This window comes from Dermacentor silvarum, chromosome 8 (assembly GCF_013339745.2).
Source record: "Dermacentor silvarum isolate Dsil-2018 chromosome 8, BIME_Dsil_1.4, whole genome shotgun sequence".
Lineage (NCBI taxonomy): Eukaryota > Metazoa > Arthropoda > Arachnida > Ixodida > Ixodidae > Dermacentor > Dermacentor silvarum.
Genome location: NC_051161.1, coordinates 28,465,823 through 28,486,879, shown reverse-complemented (window position 1 = coordinate 28,486,879; position 21,057 = coordinate 28,465,823). Strand labels below are relative to the sequence as shown.

The 21,057-nt window shown below is 42.3% G+C and overlaps 3 protein-coding genes and 1 long non-coding RNA gene across 10 annotated transcripts in view; 2 read left to right on the top strand and 2 right to left on the bottom strand.

Annotated features, from left to right (window-relative positions):
* Nucleotides 1–6,114, top strand: part of LOC119460923 (exportin-T) — a 43,660-nt gene extending 37,546 nt beyond the window's left edge. For 2 of the 3 annotated variants that reach the window (XM_037722060.2, XM_037722057.2), the window contains exon 26: nt 749–1,016. In XM_037722060.2, coding sequence (XP_037577988.1) covers nt 749–778 — 30 coding nt within the window. In that variant the 3' untranslated portion in view covers nt 779–1,016. Of the gene's footprint in view, nt 1–748; nt 1,017–5,769 lie in introns of those variants that run through there. The other variant, XR_007468422.1, reaches the window with a different exon arrangement.
* LOC119460924 (protein lin-37 homolog) lies at nt 1,039–9,333 on the bottom strand. Its single transcript, XM_037722061.2, has 10 exons — nt 9,134–9,333; nt 8,942–8,995; nt 8,744–8,816; nt 8,054–8,110; nt 7,892–7,968; nt 7,512–7,666; nt 6,200–6,352; nt 4,951–5,024; nt 4,064–4,135; nt 1,039–3,635 (listed from the first exon to the last, which is right to left on the bottom strand). The coding sequence occupies exons 2-10, from the start codon at nt 8,967–8,969 to the stop codon at nt 3,590–3,592; spliced, it is 735 nt and encodes a 244-aa protein (XP_037577989.1). The 5' UTR covers nt 8,970–8,995; nt 9,134–9,333; the 3' UTR covers nt 1,039–3,589.
* LOC125947598 (uncharacterized) overlaps nt 8,120–21,057 on the top strand; it is a 47,246-nt gene continuing 34,308 nt past the window's right edge. The window contains exon 1 of the long non-coding RNA XR_007468428.1: nt 8,120–8,708. This is a non-coding gene — a long non-coding RNA (uncharacterized LOC125947598). The remainder of the gene's footprint in view (nt 8,709–21,057) is intronic.
* The window catches only part of LOC119460921 (glucose-6-phosphate 1-dehydrogenase-like), a 61,749-nt gene continuing 51,499 nt past the window's right edge, over nt 10,808–21,057 (bottom strand). For all 5 annotated transcript variants that reach the window (XM_049672725.1, XM_037722056.2, XM_037722052.2 and 2 more), the window contains 7 exons: nt 20,263–20,421; nt 19,244–19,369; nt 18,022–18,115; nt 15,496–15,712; nt 14,455–14,660; nt 13,584–13,753; nt 10,808–11,019 (listed from right to left, as the gene is read on the bottom strand). In XM_049672725.1, the coding sequence (XP_049528682.1) occupies nt 10,938–11,019; nt 13,584–13,753; nt 14,455–14,660; nt 15,496–15,712; nt 18,022–18,115; nt 19,244–19,369; nt 20,263–20,421 (1,054 nt within the window). In that variant the 3' untranslated portion in view covers nt 10,808–10,937. The remainder of the gene's footprint in view (nt 11,020–13,583; nt 13,754–14,454; nt 14,661–15,495; nt 15,713–18,021; nt 18,116–19,243; nt 19,370–20,262; nt 20,422–21,057) is intronic.

Sequence of the window (21,057 nt, the reverse complement as noted above, 5' to 3'; positions counted from 1 at the left end):
GCAACAAAAGATAATTCCATTTTACTCTGCACTGCTGCCTTGCAATGCTTTCTCAATTCTATGGGTTTTTAGTTATCTTCAACGCTGCGCTTCAGTGGGAAGGGGTGAATAACGCAAAAATCATGCTGTGCTTTTTTAAATGCTGTTTTAGCATTAGCCAAATATATTTTGTACATTATATACATTGTACAGAGTATTAAAACTATCGTTGCTTGTTTAACAAGTACACTCTCAACAGAACGGAAAATTGGGCCAGTTGGGGTTGATTAATTTTAACGCGCAGCTCGAAAGACAGGGAAAAGTCCCGTGTGCTTCTTTCCTTGTTCTTGTCTTTCGTGCTGTTCATTTCTATGAGGTATACTCTTTGATATGAATTGTGCATGGGCCTCTTTATTATTGGCTTAGCAACATTTTTGCCAACTAGTATATTGCATGCTATTTTATAAATAAAAATTTTGTCGCAGGCAGTCTTTGCATCTAGTTTCATAAAATACAGTACCCTCTCTTTAGCTTACTTTATTCACGAAATTCTGCTTTAAACACCTTATGAGCATTTGAAGAGATTCCATAACTCCATACATTTAAAAACTGCTGATCAGGACAATTTCCCTAGTATACTTATATTATCTTGACGGGTGTCTGCTACTATAAACTTTCATGTGAACCTGATGCTGAGCTTGCTTTGTTTATGTAGCTGTGGCTTTTGTTTTTCAGTTCATTATGTGCAGCCACTTTTCTTTTGTTGCAGGTATTCTTCCAAAGGCTGAGGACATCTTGACAGCAGGGGAGGGCCTTCTTCCTCTTAGCAAAATGACAAATGACGAAATTTATTCTGCAGATTGTGTACAGCAATTATCAAGGGTCTGTGTGTATATTGCACTCTATATTGGGTTTTTCTATGCATTGCCATCTGATGTGAATGCTTCCTATGGAATATTTTGTACAGGCTGTGATGATGCAGAGTGAAATAAATAGTGACGCAGGGAAGCTTGCAAAACAAGCTCAACGTAGAATAATGCTTGAATGTGTTTATTCAGCTTTACTCAGTAAACAAATGTTTAGGAACCAGTTCAAGGAAAGTTCATACACAAATCACACACATCAACAAGCAGAAAAGGGAAAGAAGTATGATCATAACTTACACACGTGGGCACAAATCAGGCTATGACAAAAAGTGCAAGGAACTACTTTTTCCACAATGCACACCATTAGCTATACAATAACCGGACTTCGCAGCTGAACTTTGGCGAGGACAACAATGAATGCAACAAGTGTTGAAAAGAAGAACATTTGACTTGGCAGACTTTAAAACATGGTCACATGGCGAAATTTGCTGCAACCATTGTCAAAGACAAAGCTATTCAAAACTATATTGGCAAGCACAGTTACTGTAGAATAGAGCTGGTCTCTATGCTCTATAATTAGGCAGCCTGTATGCACCGAGCCACTGACATCACAGAGCAAGGCAAAATGCAACTGTCATGGACACAATACACTGTTCCAGGTTTAATTCATTGCAAGCAATTGACCAACAGGTGTGAGAACTGTCATGCCAGTATTTTGGGTATGCACTTGGCAGCACCAATGCGACAGTCACTCACTTTCAGGCATTGCTAAGGTGTATCTGGCTTGGGCATGACAATAAACAAATTTAAGATAAACATTGTGTATTGGGAGTTCAAGGGTCACTGTATTTGTGCTGCATCATGCTTTTCTGCCAAATGTAAATTTTTTTTTTTTTTTTACTCACCACAGTTACTTGGTGGCCAATAGCCATAGCATTCTGCTGATCAGCATAGACATGGCATTTTTTTAAAATAACATTTGCTCGCAACAAACGTTTAATCCTTGCTGTGAAGGGCATGGAGCCAAGAGAGACAAAGCAGTGTCAAAAGTATTGGTGCAGGGCAACAGCATACTCCAAAATGTAGTGTCACAGTGTTATAGGGGCCTTGAAACACACTAGAGTGGTTAACAAATTCTGAAATTGTGCAGTTACGAACATCTGCAGCAGACCTTCCAAAAGTTCAACATTAGCTAATGGCTTCCACAGTGGCCGTTGCATTCTACTGCTGAGCACAAGGTTGCAAAGCGCATTGAACTACACCAGCTGGTCAAAAGGAATCTAGAGCTTTCCACTGTGGCATCCCTTGCGGCCTATTTATTGCTTCTGGATTATAAACCCTGTTAATTCAACATTCCTTATGTTCAAGTGCCTGCCTTCAAAGGTACTGAAACTTGGAATGCCCGTAGACCAACAGTAACAGGTTCAGGCACTCAAGAAAAGAATATACAAAAGGCATGACAGTGAGTTACTGGACAGAGCCCAGACCGGAGCGAGCACACTTGCACAGCCTGTGACTGCTACAAAAGACTAGAGGAGAGGGATAATAGTAATAATTGAGTTCTACGTCCAGTAGCTCCACAATGGGCTTAAAGGGATGCAGCTCTCGAGGTCTTTGGATTGATTTTGACCATGCAGGGTCCCTTAAAGGGAACTGAAAGCAAAGCACACAGACATTTAACATCGCAACTCTATAATGTGGCTGCCACAGTCTGGAATTGAAGATAGCTCGTCAGTTCATATGTATACTGCTTAAGATTAATGAGCACCAAATGAGCAGTACTGATAGTCTTGTCTCAGAGCCGCACTCGTCTTCATTTCATGCTCAAGAATTAAGCCAGCACTATCGCTTTTAGAAGGGCAACTTCCAATTGTCAATATTTCCACTATACCAACACCAAATGCTTTTGAATTTCTTTTGCGAGAACAGGCTTGTGAGGCAGTACTTTACTGCAACGTAGATAAAACAGAGCTGCAGGGCCCCTTTATCACGTGCAGCTTGGATAAGCTAAACATTCCTCAACTTTGACACTCCAGCTGAACTCCAGAAAGTAGAGGGCACTCAAGTCATTCAAAAGGCATTAGGGGTAGCTACTTTTCTCAAGCAACTTCTTATCGCAAGAATCGTAGACAAGCATTTAGTTTTAGCTTGTCCGTATATGTGTTAACCTTTACTGCGGAATACCAGAGACATGGCTGGCAGTAACAATGCTGGTGATACTGTCCTGCCATGGTTTGTCAAACATTTTTGTTACATGGGTGTTCCTGGTGAAGAAAAAAGTGTTTTTTTTTTTTTAACCTGCATGTTAGCAAATGTCGCTGTCTACACCAACAGCTTTACAGCTGGTTGCTGCAATGAACTTTGTCGTCCCTAGTTAAGCTCTACACCACAAGATGGCGCACTACCACTATTGTCCATGTCTCCGGCAATCTAGTATTCTGCAAAAAGTAAGATGTTTACGGATAAGTATTTATGATGCAGTTAGTGACTTCGGTTGAGGGACAGCGCTGTCCTAAACTAGCTGAGTTAAATGAAGCTTTGAGTTGGAACTTGTTTTCAAGTACAAGGTCAGTGCATTGCAAATGGCCAGTAATGCTCACATACTAAATATTCACTGTGCTACACTTGTGTTTTAGTTAAGCTCATGTATACATTTTGATACAGAGAGTTCAACTGCATTCAAGTCTGTGATGCTACATGTCGTGTAATGCACTGGATTGATGCAAGTAGAACCACTTATTGCCTTAAGATGGTGCACTCTCCCATTGCGATGGTGCATCTTGGTCATTGCTGGAATTCAAAAAGAAATTACATCACACACATGGAGAGATATTACAGCATTCTTCCTTGTATGCTACAATGTTAGTTTAAGATTTCACGTAAAAGTGTCATTAAGCATGTATAAGCAGATGACTGCTTAGTGGGACAGCTTGCACAAGCGGACAGTGCATACTAGGTGTGTCAGTGATATCAGAAAAGCAAATAACTTGTGCAAATGACAGCTCATCTAAAGACATGTACTAACCAAATTGATGGCTTAGTGGGCACAGATAACTGCCGGTTGTACATATCAAAATCATGTCACTTATGCAACTGGCAGAATATTAGCATGTGATGTTGTATATTAATGAAGTGTTCTTGGTAATGACTTACAAAATTATAAATTCCAGCCAGTCACAGATGTTGACATTTTAATAGTTTATATATCCCCAACTTGCCTCATTGCCTTGAGAAGAATTGCTGCGCTTTCTTTGTAGCGCTCTTCATTTGCCATAGCCGCCTCTTTCCACCTAGCAGCAAAAAGGAATATAAGCAGTTTGTGTATAGCCAACATTTCTTGCAAAAGAGAGTGCTCCCAACGAAATGAGTTGCACAGAAATTTTCAAATCAGGTACAACCACCAATTGATTTTAAGCATCGGCAACATTCCAAATTTGTCATTGGGAATTTACATTAAGAAACAGTCACAATAGTTTTGAGACTCTTTGATGCTACCAATTACAGCCGACACATTTTGCGTAACCGTAATTATTGGTTTAAAAGCCAGTGGAAATGCTTTAGGTAAACAGTACTGTGCATATTCTTGGAATATGTCAATGTCTACAAGGCGTCCAGGTGTAAAGTCGGATATTATGCAAAAAATTTGTGCTGCAAGCACACACTACGCCGGAGCAAAAATAAGGCTTTGGGATCATACATTCCCTGTTGCATGCAAATTATGTACTGCCGCAATCTAAATGCTGTGCCGACAGATGAAAAGCCAGTTTACAGCACTGTTCTTAAACTATAGCACAGGGTAAGAACTGTGCCACTCTCATGCTAGAATTTATTCAGAGTGATGCTCTTGGGCAGATTTGTCGATTTCATATGGCATGTGTCGAACATTTCACAGCATTAGTGTACATAGACCTGTTTGAAAATTTTACCCCATGAAAGCAGTATGTGATGTTGAATAGTGCTAGATGGCACAATGATATCTCCTCCAAATGGTTACAGGAGGGAGTATAAGATAAGTCACTATCAGTACTAAAATTCAACGAAAACATTAATTAGGTACTGCCACTTAAACTAAGCGAAGTAACCAGCAAGGACAGACTTCGCTTACTTTTGTCGCACATTCTTCCAACGTGTTTGATGGCCAGCCAGCAAGACATTCACAGGCACAATCTCGCTGTCATCCTGAAATTAAAATCACCACGTTCTTATAAGTTGGACAAGAGATGCCAGTTTTTAGCACCATTTCTTGGTTTAAATAAATTACATGAAGTAGATACACGAAAGGATCCTATAAGTACGTCTAATGTGAAAACTACAAATAGCTAACATGGCTGGGCAAATTTCTACTTGGTTTTTCCAGGCCCCATATGACCTCGGCTAGGAACTTCAGAGTAAGGATGGTCCTAATTTTACACAATTATCTAGGCCATGATCAATTTTAGAAGCACCGATATAGAACCTACTCTGGCACTCGACAATAAAATACCAAGGAATGAGTACATGCCAAAGTACGAGTTGTGAATGCCTTTGACTGTTTGGAACTGGCAGCAAGTCCAGTCACATTGCAACACAGTAGTATTGCAGTTTGCAAATCAAAAGCACCCAGACTCACACAGCTGTTTGGCCAGACAGCTGCACTGAATTGTGTCATCATCAAAATGCTGTACAACAAAACCACTTCTTCACTGCACAAAGCAATTGTTGCTATGCTTTTAACAGTCGGCCATTAAAATGCCAGCAGAGAAAATGCCTTTATTTTCACGCACACTTGACATAACCATTAAAACACCCTCCAGAGCTTTTCTTGCATACAGAAACATGACTACTGTCTTTTACCGATGTTCGTAATCAATAAAGGGGAACATACAGTTGAGAGCAAGAAAGTCTGGAGACCACAGATAACTGCAATTTTTTTTTTTCTTTGCAGCCTAAATATGCAGGCTGATATCAATTGGTGCAGCTTACGTGTTCCTGTTTGGCCAATACCACATTTTGCACAGCAGTGCAAGCGTAAACTTTTTTTGCCAATGCCGTGGACTTCTTCTCCTGACTCGATCAATGGTCATTGAATGTTGTAACAGTTTACCAAGGTCAGTTTCTTGTCTCCGAAACACCACAACTACTTCAAATTAGCTGACTTTAGGTCAACATAATACTAGTAACTCGCAGCTCAAAGTAGGTGTTATGTCTAATAAAACTGAACAGGCCTCGACAAGTGTGACTGCAGTTTTCTATAACCAACATGTGTGACAGCTGCTTTTCGATCATTGAATATGAGATCGAAAGACACCACAATTTCTAAAATACTGTCTCCATCTCATCTGGAATGTTCGTCATGCACAACCACAAGGCCTCACCGATGCCATGAAGAACTTTTCACTGGGCTGTGGAACAGGTGAAGGTATTCGAAGGTCCTTGACGTTACCAGCATCGTCTTTGGGAGGTGGCACAGGTGCAGGTAGGAAATAAATTCCTTTTGTGTCGTCCTCATCTGCACTATCATTTGCGTTCTGCAACAGAGCAAAAAACAACTGTTGTACTTCACAAACGTGAAATCAAGCAGAAAGCCAGTATTTTGGGCTAGTTTATCTGTAATGCTGGGAAACTCAGAGTATTGATTAATTGGTTTTAATGTACACAAAACAGCCCACAGGCTATGAGAAACGCTGTAACTGGGGGAGACTTAAGCGTGATGGGAATGTCTCACAGTTACAGAGAATAAAAGCAAACATGAACAGTCTTGGTAAGAGGCGGAATATTCCTTTTGATTTGTTAAATGTCAGTGCAATGTGTTGCCACAACATGAGCATTATTCTGTTTCTCACCCGCCGTGGTTGCTCAGTGGCTATGGTGTTGGGCTGCTGAGCACGAGGTCGCGGGATCGAATCCCGGCCATGGCGGCCGCATTTCGATGGGGGCGAAATGCGAAAACACCCGTGTACTTAGATTTAGGTGCACGTTAAATAACCCCAGGTGGTCTAAATTTCCGGAGTCCCCCACTACGGTGTGCCTCATAATCAGAACTGGTTTTGGCACGTAAAACCCTATAACTTAACTTCTGTTTCTCAACAAACAGCATAACCTGTGTGTACTTGCACTATGATTTTTCGTTAAGTCGTTACATTCTTGAGTTGATCCTGAATAATACATTCCTCATCAACTACAGACAAACCAGCATATTAGCCAATACTGGAAGGCAACATTAAAAGCAGCTGCATGGACTTGCACGCTACAATTTAAACAAATAAAAAATTTTGCATTTGGACCTGCCAATGCTTAGCTAGCACAGTCATTGTTCTAACTCGCAACACTGAAATGGAAAACTTGACACGCTTAGAGAAATGCAAGAACAAGGCTCGAGGGCACAGAGAATTCTGTCCTCATGTGGCTTTTTTTTTTTTTTTTTTTTTTTTTTGCAAAGCTGTTTCTGCATCAAGTAGGGCAACCTCAAACCATATACAATAGCTAGTTTCCAACATATTGAAATGCATGAAAACAGCCTCATTCGCTTTAGCAACTTAACAATTGCATTCATTTATCCTATGGTATCATAAGTACCCCCACTCACTTCTGCAGTCACTTGCCAGTGTAAAAACTGCTGTTCTTGGCAAGCAACTCTAGCACCCAATGTATGTTACACCTGTCACACATGCAAGAAATGCTCTTTACCTTTTTCTTGTCTATTTCTGCGACACCATGGTTCCGCTCCGAACTCTGCAGAGGTTTATTCTGTATCCAGCTGCGACACATTGAATACAATGGGGAGTTCTCATCGAACTGGGCAAGGTCAACACTGCAGCCATATATTTTTGTGATGTACGTGTCTGTAACAAAAAGAAAGGTGTCCATCATATAAATTTGTCCACTATTAAGGAAGCCTTATCTTTTCAATAACTGCCTTAAGAAAAGGACCGTTTTATTCCACTGAAAGAAACATTTTTTATGCACAATGTTAAATGTGATATGCAAGGATGCATAAAAGTTTCCATATGTGAACATCCTTCATATAGTTCTGGAAATCCAATATCATTTTCATGAGTAAAGCATACTTGAATTCTGCACAGCAGAGTCATCTTTTCGACGGCGTTTCCTCTGGGTCTTCTGAACCTTCTTAGGAGAAGCATCCCTGAAACAAATTAAAATGCATTGTGATCAAACACTACTAATGGTACTGTGCATTAATAGACTAAGGCTAATGATCACACACTCACTTAGCAGCAGCATCCAATGCCTTTGATTCATCTTCCGATTGTGATGATGAACTCTGGCTGAAAAAAAAAAAAAATTACACAAGCTTTACACATAATTACCTAGAAAAGACCGACTAATTGAAGGCCTACTGGCCTCAGATGATTGGACCTCCCTAAGTATAATGTTTATATTGTAGTTTCCTATTGCTGATTAAGTGTTTCGGCTCTGTTCGCGCAGATTTGACGGTCATTCTGTAATCTACGAGTTATTTAGTGCGACAGTTCTAGCAACTGTGTTCAGCCCATAACATTGTTTCTTCAGTGTAACAGCCTTTAAGGCTCAGTAAACAGCACATTAAAAGTGAAGAAAGAAAAAAAAAAAACTTACGTTGTCAAAGAAAGACCAGGGGCGGTATTCTCGGGCGACACTTTCGGACATGCTTTCAGTTTCGCCAGATTTCACGTGACTAGCGCCGGACGCGTTCGGCGTCTACAGGCGACAGCGCGCTTGGCCAGCGCTGGCTTGGCATTGTTCTAGGAACGCTGTCGCTCGTAGACGCTCAAGTGACCTAGTCACTATAAATTTTGCGACACTCAAAAATCATCGCCCGAGACGCGGGCAATCATCGCACGTAAAGACGCGGGCATTTCAGCATACTTGACATCAACAACGCGGGTGAGTGATATGCTATTTTGACTCTGCATGCTCACCTTTCTTCGGTTTTTTCCATGAGGCTTTGAAGTACGCCATCAAGCTTCAATCTTGCCTGCTCAAGCTCGGTCACTGAAAGCGAGGAAAATGCAGCTTTCAACTCCTAAAGTGCCATTCAACAGAACATATTGCCGGTCCCATCCCCACACCTCATCGTCGGAGTTGCATAACAAAATACGTAAAGTGCGCTTTCCAACCTCGTTTGTCCTGCTTGAGTCGCGACATTGTCGTCCAAACGAGTCGTCGGGCCTCTGAAAGAGACAAGATCACGGCGTTTTGAAACGGCTCAAAGCTAGTACACATACAGATACGCCGGGAGACGAAAAACGCGTCCCTGCGTCGCGTGGTCTCTGTTCTTCCGTAGTTGAGGGCAAATCCGGGACACTTACCTTTCACGTCCGAAAAGATGCTGGGTTAAATGACGACGGCCAAACAAGTCCTTTCACTCCTATTCATCCGGATACAGCAACATATATTTGGGGAGTCGAGGGACGCGTAATAGCTGTAATTAGCTTAGAACGACAGATCAAGCGTCGCGCCGCTGACCCTTTAATTTGTAGAAGGCAAGATGGCGCTCTTGTAAACAGCGGTGACGTAGGCAACAGAGAGTAATGACGTCATGGTTTCTTGTTGTTGCGGTATTTACGTTTTTGCGCGCATTGCGCACACCGCGCGAGAGTTTCGGTTCCAGACGACGTGTTTATGGACGACAGGATTTTATTATTTCCTGCACTAACTTTATCAAGCCTACGTACATGTCACAATAAGGTACTTTAATACAGCATAATTGGTCGTCCATGTACTCAAGCTAGAATATAAGGTTAAATATTTCATTGTGCTCTTTTCATAATACGACTGGGCTGGCGCAACAGTAACGAAGAAATACTTTTCAAGTAATACTGTTCAAATCTGTGGCATTATACGTAGAGTAGGACGTTTGATACATTCATCTTATAAGTAATGCAAATCTTTTCACGAGACTAATTTTATAACAAAAGTATTTAAAAAGAATGTGGTACAATGATTGCCACGCGAGTTAATGGTATAGCAGTGTTCTTGTTCAAATATGTAATTAAGTTTCTTCCTCTGAGCAGAGCATAGTGGATGTCTCAGCAATATAACTGCCTCTTTTATTTAAATTCAGCTGTCCTTGTAAACATCCCACATTCAATGTTTCTAGATCAGTTCAAATTTAGATTAACCTTGGTATTTTGTTTAAAACAAGTCAGTTCCTCATTTTAGCACTTGCATACACCAGCACAAGCAAGCATATTCAAACTTACCAGGTCCCGTGACAGGACCTAAAAACAGAAGAGCAGGGCAGCGGTGGCTGTGCAGTTATGTTCCTAGTCTGCAGTTCGATAGCTTTGCAATTTCACATTACATCAGCAGTGCAACTTCCAGATTAGCATTTGTTTATGTAGTAACCTTTTCAAGCACTTAACCACACTGATGTATACTGCAGGCTCTGCAGAAACATAACACTGACAAGTACACATTTCTTTTAATCAAATTAATCAACCAAATGTACCATTATATTCTTATACTTTAAAGGCAACAAGATTTCGAAACACAAAATGTGCAGCCGCTTAGAATTAACCTTTATTGCACTCATTAATAAGCACAGCACAACCTTTGATTTCCTGTGTTGAACTAACAGTCAGCCATAGCAGATACATTAGCATTATTTTCAAGAGACAATGCTTGTTATGACTACACAAACGAATATATTGCACATAATTCAAATGGCAGAATCCTCTGTCACATGCAGGGGAAAAAAAAGGACCCTGCTCTGTAATAATAATAATAATAATAATAATAATAATAATAATAATAATAATAATAATACCATTATTCTTGAAAACAAGTGCTACAAGGTGCTAATCCTTATTGCTAGTTCAACCCTAAGAAAGGAACCACTCACAATTGTACAATCACCTTAAAAGATAAGGTACAAGAGTGTTACAAAACACATGTTTAAGTCCACTCATTGAAAACAATGTGGATGTACATTATTTAATTGAAATGTGAACAGTAACTATAAGAAACCAGACACTCAAGAATCAATGTATCAATGTTTATTTTTGAAAAAGAATAATTGAAGCAGCATATTTACTGCTTTCTTTCTGTAAATAACATGTTTTTTGTTTTTTTCACATGTATGCAATAATTATAAATACACGAGGATGGATTTTAAGCTTTTGTCCAACGATATGTGCCATAGAACTTGAAACCCGCTCTTTTCCAGAGATCGTCTGCCTCCTTGAAGCCTCGGCTGAAAATGGAAAATAATTATAAATAGTTAATCAAAAGCCGTGCACAATCGGGCCACTGTTAGAAATACACATGGCCAGCAACACAGTCTGCCTCAAGTAACAACACTTATCCTATTTGCAAGACTTGTTTACTGCTAGTAGTATATGTCAATGCAATTGCAACAGCCTTTGGAAATATACCGTTCCGTTATTCGACCAGTGTCGACATATAGACATCATTCAAATCTACAATAATGAAAACTATTGCATTGGCATGCAATGGTTAAAAGTGCAAGTGTGTTGAAAGCAAGTGAGAAAGAAAGAAACTGCAGTCCTGAAACAGATGTATTGCTCTAGCTAAGATGCATTCAAGTCCAGAGTATGCTAGCATGCATTAGCAGATGTTTCAATGTGAAAGCGTTCAGCTGACAATTTTTTTATGGAGTAAAGGTCATAAGCAGAGAGGTGTTTTTGTTGTTCGTTAAGTTCAACAAAGCTGATTAAACGTTACTGATATCTCTTTTTTTTTTTTTAACACGAAAGTGTTTTATGCCGGGGTCCACCAAGACTTCACTCGACGTATTTCCGTCACGGAAATACGTCATAGAACATAATACAAAGAAAGAAACCAGAAGAAAAAGTTCCACAAACATGCAAAATTTGGAAATCGAACCCACGACCTCTCGGTCCGCGACGATAGATCGCCGAGCGTTTAACCCATTGCGCCACAAACGCATTTGCAGAGAGCTACACAGACGCGCCTTATATATCTAACACTCCTCCGTGTACCCGCGCTCTTGCTCGGGGCGGTGCCGCCGCCTACGAGCAGAAAAGAGAAGTACTGCATTATGACACTAACGCGCACCGACAGTGAACGCTTCGGTGGTCTCAGCACTACGACGCCTCGATGCCAGCATTCGAAGGGACGCTGGCATCAAGAAGCACTACCAACGCCACCTAGGTGGCGTTCACCGTACTCAGCACAGCGGAGCGTGGCCTCCGCAATTAGCTCTGAAAATGTTTCTGAAGTTGATCGCGGAGGCTGCAATTACGACGCGCTGTACGCGCTGATTTGACTCGGTGACGATTCAGTTACGTGCTTTGTCTTGCGCGTTGTATTAGTGTGTCAGTTACGTGCTTCGTCTTTCGCGTTGTGCTAGCGTGTGCAGCGTAGTGCAGCTTCCATATGCACGACGGTTGCTCATGGTCATCGACGTTGGTAGTCGTGATGGAGGAGACGTGCCACCAGGCGTCAGCGTGGGTGCATCAACGCCTAAGGGCGCTTTAGCCACAAAACACCAATAGACATTATATATCAATGTGCAATAAACATTACACTACTTCTGTGAAGACACGTTTCACTTTCGTGTTCTATACCGATTCCTATATAAGAGGGATCAACCACATGTTTTTGAGAACCTTAGGAAACAATATACATAAATAGGAGCCACACAGGTAGAACAATACAAATACCTCCTACCGCACCAGCAATGCACTCAATCATGCTTTTCTTTCATAAAATGTAGCTGCTGACTTATGGAAGCCTCTCTATATTCAACCACAATTCATATTTAAATGAGAGCTACAGAAATCCGACAGAGTTATTTTGAAGAACAAGTAGGTACTGCCCTACTGTATTCCATAGGGGCATGCCTTTGTGCTAGCCTTCTGTCTAAACCCAGAGCTATCATTATCCAATCCATCCTTTATCATTTGTTTCCCCCTTCTTCCCAGTGCAGAGTAGCAGGTTAGAATATGCCAGCTCAGTAGGTGGCTGACAGCTTCATGCGGTCCATTTTTGTATTCCTTGAAGGTACTGCCTTTACAGGATGTTAAAGTTGCAGCTCATTCACTGCATCAGCCGAAAATGCCAACATAAAACGCTTGTACCCTTTTCATAATTGTAAAGCTAGTTTTCCCATGAGGCTGATGGCGGCGTAGCCATTTTCACCATCAGTGCATACAAGCGCAGTGCACATTTTCTATGTCTTATGTCATGGAAAGTGCAGACATTGCTCTCGATATACAATCATGGGCTATAGACAAGCCTCAGCATGTGCAGCTAGCACTTCCATGTTCATTTGAACCATGTTCGATGCTGCCATTAGATGGGCAAAAGTGCAATGCAGAGGAGCACCCTTGCAAATTAGGTAAAAATATTTCAGAAACCATCGACGGTGAGGAGACTGTCAATGTGAATGGATAGCCGAATGTTTCTAGAAAGTTAATCGCTTTATTAAACAAGTGGTGTGCTTGAAGGCGTATATTTGTTGCAGTGAGGATAATCAGATTGCGTTTGCTGTCTCATTGCGTAATTCTGAAGAGAACAGAGCCATTAACCAGCACATCTAAAGTGGTAATATAGGCAGACAGCATGCTCATTTGAAAGAGCTGTTGGCATACAGCATCGAATGCGCCCCGCGACTGGGTTGCGCGTGAACCCACTCCCTTTGCATCGGCGCCTTTGCATCGGCGGTGAAAGTGCATCCTTCGACCACCGACCATGAAAATGGGCAGAAGAAAGCTATTCGCTTTAAAAGAATGTGCAGTTGTAGACTGCCAGCCAGCAGAGGAGAGGACGTACCTGCCATACTCGTAAGGCACTGGCTTAGGCTTTTCCCGATCAATCTGATGCAGGAGGGGTGTGAAGATTCGCCACGCCTCAGCCAGCTCATCACTGCGCACAAAGTGCACCTGGCTGCCATAGAAAACATCCAGAATGAGCCGCTCATAGGCATCCGGCATGACCATGCCCTGCAAGGAAAGACGAATCAAGTCACGACTAACTGTGAAGGCAGAGTGCAAGTTTGGGCTAGTTTGGTGGGAAATGATTACAATCAACAGTGTGCAGGCTAGACACTTTGATGATGACATTAATGACTTGGCAAGTCTCAGCCCTTGTGTGTATTTGTCCGCTAGCTAAGAAGACTTGGACAATAAAAAAAAGATGAGGACAGCATTGTTGTCCTCTCATTTCAACATCCAAGTCTGATCTGCCCACTGTTTGCTGTAAACAAGTCCAAAGATTAGTGTCAATGTACAACCAGTGCTGCCACTATGTAGAGGGAATTCTTCACTAGGTCTGGTGGATTCTTTAGCTTATGTAGTGGTAAAACTGCACAGATGTTGGATTTTACATGTTTACTTTTGTGTGTATGTGTGTGTGCACATCTTTAGTTGATTCAAGCAGATTTCCAGTGCTGTTTTAGCAGAAAGTTGCGCTTTAGCGAAATGGCAACAGCAATTTAGTCAACTATGATAGAGGTCTACGCTCTGATAACATGCTTATGTTGTGAAACAAAATAGCCAAAGTTCAAAGAAGGCCTGCTCGAACCTTTTAGTGCATTTACTTCTACCAATATTGAACTCTTGTTTTCTTTTTTTCTCTAGGCCTCTTTTATTTTCGGAGAGTACAGAAATATTTAGGAAAGTGTGACGAAATAATTGGCAGTAACCTTGTAGCGGCTGCCGTAGGTCAGATCCAGCTCGGTCTCCTCGATGTCAAAGGCCATGCCGGGTTTCTTGGTCATGAACTTGACGTAGATGGCCTCGTCAGGTTGCACCCTCAGTACCAACTCGTTTCGCTTGCTCTCGCCGGCAAAGATGTCACCAGCAACTTCTTTGTACTGGATGCGCACCTCTGCCTTGCGTTCATTCAGTGCTGCAGAGCACAGAACATAGGGCAGGACAAAGAAAGAAAACATGCGATACATAAATGATTGGCAGTAAAAACTAGCTCAATGTGCCAGAAAATTGGCATGCCGATACTCTGAAGAAGCAAAAGCTAACTCTTGTTTATTCAGTGTAGTATTTATATATATCATAAGAAGCCACCAAACAATGACACCAAGGACAACATAGGGGAAATTACTTGTAGTTACTAATTGAATTAAAGAAATTATAAATTATTGAAAATGAAAATTGATGAAAAAATAACTGGTCGCAGGTGGGGAACGAACCCACGTCTTCGCATTACGCATGCGATGCTCTCACCATTGAGCTACCGCGGCGCCGTTTTCCCATCCACTTTCTGGGGTATTTATGTCTTACAACTAGAACTAACCCTGGGAGTGTTAGCCAGCACCACCACTTACAAACCTAGGCGGCGGATGTGGAACATCCTTTCTGCTGCAGGCGTCACGAGTATGTGATCATTTTTGGTGAAGGCAACTGGTCAATAAACCCACATATGCTACCTGAAGGCACCAATGTTGCCGGATTCGAGCCCTCGTTACGTAATGAACGTATATATGACTTTTTGCAACTGTGCATTGCTTATCAAGTATGTTATATAGCTGTTCTGTACAGATTACACATGAACTCATTGCCAAAAATATCACACAGTTCCCACACACTGCCAGCTGTGCTGGGGGACTGTGGTTCAAATCCCACCATCAGACACACATTCTTTCTTTTTTAATGAGGACGCCCCTACCTACCACTAAGTGTAATGTAAAAGGCAATGCTTTGCATAATAGATACAGATACCCACGCACCTTTGCCACAGCGCAGGATGAAAGGCACTCCTTCCCAGCGCTCGTTGTTGATGTAAGCTACTGCTGTGGCATAGGTGGCCGTGCGGGAGTTCTTCGGCACTGTAGGATCATCCAGGTAGCCCTGGGTCTCATCTCCAGTGCCACCAGGCTTGCCTACATACTGGCCCAGCACTACGTTGTCCATAGTGATTGGGGGAACGCACTTGAGCACCTTCACCTGCACAGTGCCGACATCATTCCACTGTTGCTCGGCGCTCATTTCGGTCGAGGCGAGTGGACCTGTGCCTCATGTCTGTTCAGTGCTAATAAAAGCACTCCATTCTCACCCAGCACTACCCCCCCCCCCCCCCCAACCACAAATAACTTTTTTTTCAACCATGGCACTAATACTACATACTTTCATGAAACAGTCTACAATGCAGCGTTCCTGCAGAATGCATGCGATGCCCTGAAGCTTGCAATTTGCAAAAGTGACACTAATGGTGAAGTGCACTTGCTCAAAGTGTCACTAAATTTGCCCATCTGACTGGGGTATAACCCGTACAACCGCCCTCCCAATTAAAACATTGCAAGTCTAGAGAAAAACAAAAATAATTAGTAAATCACCAAGTAAAACTATGTACAGTATAAACCACTTATAACGTAACCGCTTATAGTGCAGGACCAGATATAGTGTGGTCTTTTCAGACTCCCGTTAATTTTCCCATAGCACTCCATATATACACGTATCGCTTATAGTGCAGTTGCGGGAAACGAAATACCGATTACAGTGTGGCTGCCTGGGAGTACGGAAGTCAGCGGAGACGGCGAACGCTCCCCTCAAACGGGCGCCCCAAGGAGTGCTTGAGGAAGAAAGAGAGACGAAGTGGAGGAGAAGGGCACGTGGTGCGAACGAACAGCCAGTGAGGCTGAAACCAGAATCTTGAGTGCAAGTCGTGAAATATCACGGCGCGCATAGCGAGCGAAGGCCACGAAACTGCCAACGCTCGCTTCACGATAACGGCAGTAAACGAAACTTCAGGGAGCGGGCGGCGCCGGCACAGCACAGCGAAGGGCGCACGCAGAGACCGTGGGATGTGAGGGAAGAGGGCGGCAGGGAAGTGGATTTCGCCTCTGCAACTCCGCCGCTTCAGTGGCTCCCCTCGCCCTCCCTCGTAGCTCCCTCACTTTCGACTGTCACTGTGCGCGCCCGCCGCCATGCAGGCGCCGTCGCTCCAGCCGGCCCAGTGCCAGCTCCCCGAAGTTTCGTTTTCTGCCGTTATCGGGAAGCAGGCGTTTGCCGGCGTGGACAGTTTCGTTGGCCAGCCTGGGACAGCGCCGCTGCTTCCCTCTGCGCCGTAGCCGCAGCGTGCAAGGTCAACACGTGACTAGAAAGTAGAGAAGCATAAAGGAGAAAGAAGGGTTCACTGCCATTTTCTACGCGTGGCTACGGTAGCGTGGCTGAGACGTCGGCACATACACGCATGTTCCGGCGCAACGCAGAATTGGCGACCTTGCCATTTGAGAGAGGGTGAAATTTCCGCCGCTTTTCTTTCTTTTGTTTTCTTCGCACGCGACATTGAGGGTTCTCTCCTAAGCTTTTACTCTATGGCGTTGCCGGAGCAATGCCGGTTGGAGGCGCCGCCACGTGATTTGGTTCAAATTAACGAGATTCGACTGTAAATTGAATGCAAATGTTCTAGCCGCATTCCTCAACTGTCGCATACACGTGGCGGCTCGGTGCACATGTTTTGCATATGTGCGGGCCTTGAAAATTGTTGCTTTGGTTATAGTGCGGTACCGCTTATAGTGCGGATATTCACGACTCTGGCGAGTTACGTTATAAGCGGTCTACACTGTACAATAATGTTCAAATGTTTATAGAACCAACCCCACACATTTATCAGCACAAAGCAGAGCTACAGATATTTTTCTTATGTTTATCGCAGCCTTCACTGCTGTTCCCTGTACAAACGCAAATGCGCTTCATGGAAATTAAGCGCACACTGCCGTGGAGCCACTCCTCAAGGCAAAATTTGTGCATAACTTGCATTCATAGCACACATTAGAAACCAAACACAAAAATGAAGCACAAATGTTTAAGTGATGATGTAGTCCAAATACCCCACTATGCACTTTAATTTGAATTTTCAGAGCAGGTATTATGCAATAAAAGAATTGCAGGTAACAGCAAGCAATGAAAAACTACTATGTGTGAAGCAACACAGACAACATGTGTCAGAGAACGGCAAAAAGCAGGCAATAAGTTATAACTCTCGGGAAAATGTATGACAGAAAGCAATAAATAACTGCGAGTACAGCATAAATCTAACCTTTCATTAAGCAACGTCAACACAAATAATCCATGCTATAATGTTGCAAAATGTGAACCTCGCAGGCATACTGCAGAAGGAAATAATGCCTGTAGCACAAACTTCCCGATCTGAAACCTGGAGCAGGAAGCAGGAAACAGTGTGCCATCCGGCTGCCCATTATCAGCACAGACACACACAGTCACACGAAGTGCAAGCAACTCAGGCTGCTAACCTTCTCATTCCTGATGTCCTCTGCATCTGTGGACACTGGTTTCTCCATAGCGACGAGGGACATAATTTGCAACAGGTGATTCTGCATGACGTCCCTTTAAAAAAGAAGAGCACACATACACACAGTAAGCACTCATGACAAAGTTGTCCAATAAAGATAAGCTTCAAGGTTATCACCCCATCTCCAAAGAAATAAATAAAAGCTCTTACTGCAGCATGTTCAGAAAGCTTGTATGCCATTTCGGCATAGCTTGTGAACAGTATTGTGCCATTAAGACAAACATTCTACAATATTAAAGTTATTACCTGTGCAATGCATAAGGGTTCAATGAGGTCGCATGTTGCATAAAATGAAAACAGAGACAACTGTATGCATTGCATTTTGTTTTATACCATTTAATTAACCTCGTTACTATAGCTTCGCTTCAGATAGATTCTAACATGCACGCTGGATCTGCACAAATCTTTTAAAGGGACACCAAAGAGAAAAATAAGTTTAGCTTATAGTAAATCACCCTTACACACACACACACACAAAAAAAAAAAAGGAAGTAACTTAACGCAAGATGACCCTACATAAGTCGGAAAAGACGCAACAACGAAAGATAGGTGGCGCTGCCGCCTTAAGGTTCCTTCAATTTTGAAATCGTAGATTTTGATGCGACCACTCAAGACGTTGCTATTGGGGTCACCATAGGGGTCAGGCGCGTCCGTGCTGACTGGTTAAGTTCGAATTATTGAGCGAAGGTCAATTTTAGAATTGAAATAACGAAAGTTTGGGCCCACCACAGAAATGCATGCAGCCAGGACCTTCAGCCAGGATTGAATTAACCGCTGTCTAATTAACAGAAGTCTACTGTAAGATTAACTTCCAGCAGAGAAGGGGAAAATTTAGTAAGTGCAAGGTGCCTTGCAGTCACAGTTCAGTTTTGCTCACAAATATTGACCCAAACTCTGTAGTTGACCTATATTTATGTCGAAGTAGTCATTGGCCACATTTTCCGGTTCATTAAGCTAAATACATAACTTATATGCATGAAATCTGTGGATGCCTTACAGCTGCACTGCTTGAATACACTGCAGTCAGCACAGTGCTTAGACCAATGGCTACACTTAATTGATAAGAAAAATCAAACAGGAGCATTATGCCAAATGAAGATATTGTGAACATAATAATATAGAAACGGCTGAACAGTTGACACCAATTTACAGTTGTTACCCACCTAATAATACCAAAGCTGTCAAAGTAACCACCTCTGCCTTGTGTTCCAAATGGCTCTTTGAATGATATCACAATGCTGGCAATGTTGTTTCTGTTCCACGTAGGACCAAAGATCTGGTTGGCAAACCTGAGGAGAGACAAAATGGAAAAAGAAAAAAAAAATACATGCCTGGATAATGCAAGCAAAACAGAGAAAGCCAGTCACTAATTTCACTAGTCACTAGACAGTGCATAATCCAGTGCACTACTTTTTTTAAAGGCCAGATTTTTAGTTATACAAAACTATGATTTTACCAATTAAATACAAGAGAGGCAGTACCACATGTTCAGATGTAATGAACTCAAAGCTTTTTACGATGCTCATAGTAGTGCATGAGCTGGCTGGTCAGAGAGCACTCCAAACAAGCAAGAAATAGATATTGTGACAAAGAATAGTTTCTGCTTTTACAGTGAAGTAAAAGTGCTTGCTTCCCTTCCATAACACAAACTTCCATGGCTAAACCATATATACACGAGTACAAAAGGAAGCAAACAGGGAGACAACAGCTACCACAGCTCAAGTGGTAAAGATTAGCATGTCTAATGTGGAAGATGTGGGTACAGCTTCCACCTGTGGCAAGTTGTCTTTCATTTCCACAGTCCTATTAGATCGTCATCTAAATTCTTTAAAAGAACAGTTAATTTCCCCTATGCATTACTTGGCTGCACTGTTTGTTGGCTTCATGTGGTCTTTACTAGCAAAGATGTCGAGCCCCCTCAGTTCCCCAATCTTCTCACTCAACCCAATAAAGTTTCACTAGAATACAGAAATGTTTATATTAAGCTCACATAACTAATTTACATTTCTGTGTGAAAGACGAAAGGGCAAAAAAAAAAATTGATACAGATGCAGCTTTAAATTCTTCTCGCTAAATGACATAAACCTAGAATGTGTAGACGGCCAATGAAGAGCGTGGAAGCTTTTACTGGGCAAATTTCCGTCAAGATAATGAGGCAGCGCAAGATGTTCCAACTGCTCACCTTATTGCCATGAGGTTTTGAACCATCTCCTTGCCAAGATAGTGGTCGATACGGTATATCTGAGATTCTTCAAACAGCGAGGCCAAGTGGTTTGAAAGCTCGGCAGACGATTCAGAGTCCCGGCCAAATGGTTTTTCAATCACAACACGGGTCCAGCCCCTGGAACATTGAGGATGACAGGGTCAAACAAAAGTGTTAAAAACCAGCAAGTCCACTCTTGCAACATAAGGCCGCATTGTTTGATTCACGAGATTTGTAACGTCACAAAGCAACAATGGGGACAATGAGAGACAGCACAATGGAGCACTCTGGATTAGTTTAACCACATGGGAGTCTTTAAAATGCAGCAAAATGTAAGCAACAAGCACTTCTGCCCCGTGATCCTTGGAATGTAGCTGCCGTGGTCAGGAATTGCACCCACAACCTTGTGCACAGCAGCAAAACACCATAGCCACTGAGCAATTGCAGCGGGTAGCATGGGAAGCAAGTTTGGCAAATCAAAGCTAAAGCTTTTTTTTTTCCCCCTATTTGTAACTGAAGTATATTGGCCAGCAATACTTTCTTTTTCACTGAGAAATACATCACATAAACACCACTCTGAACCGTATAAAATGAAAGCTAAAGTAGTCTTTTTTCCCCTTATACACTGACAGAAGTACCATTTTAGACCCATATACAAACTGACATTTCCCAAAGCAAGCATAGCACCATTAGACAAGCAGGCAATTCACATACACACGCACGCACGCGCACACACACGCACATGCATGTGCACACACACACACACACACACAG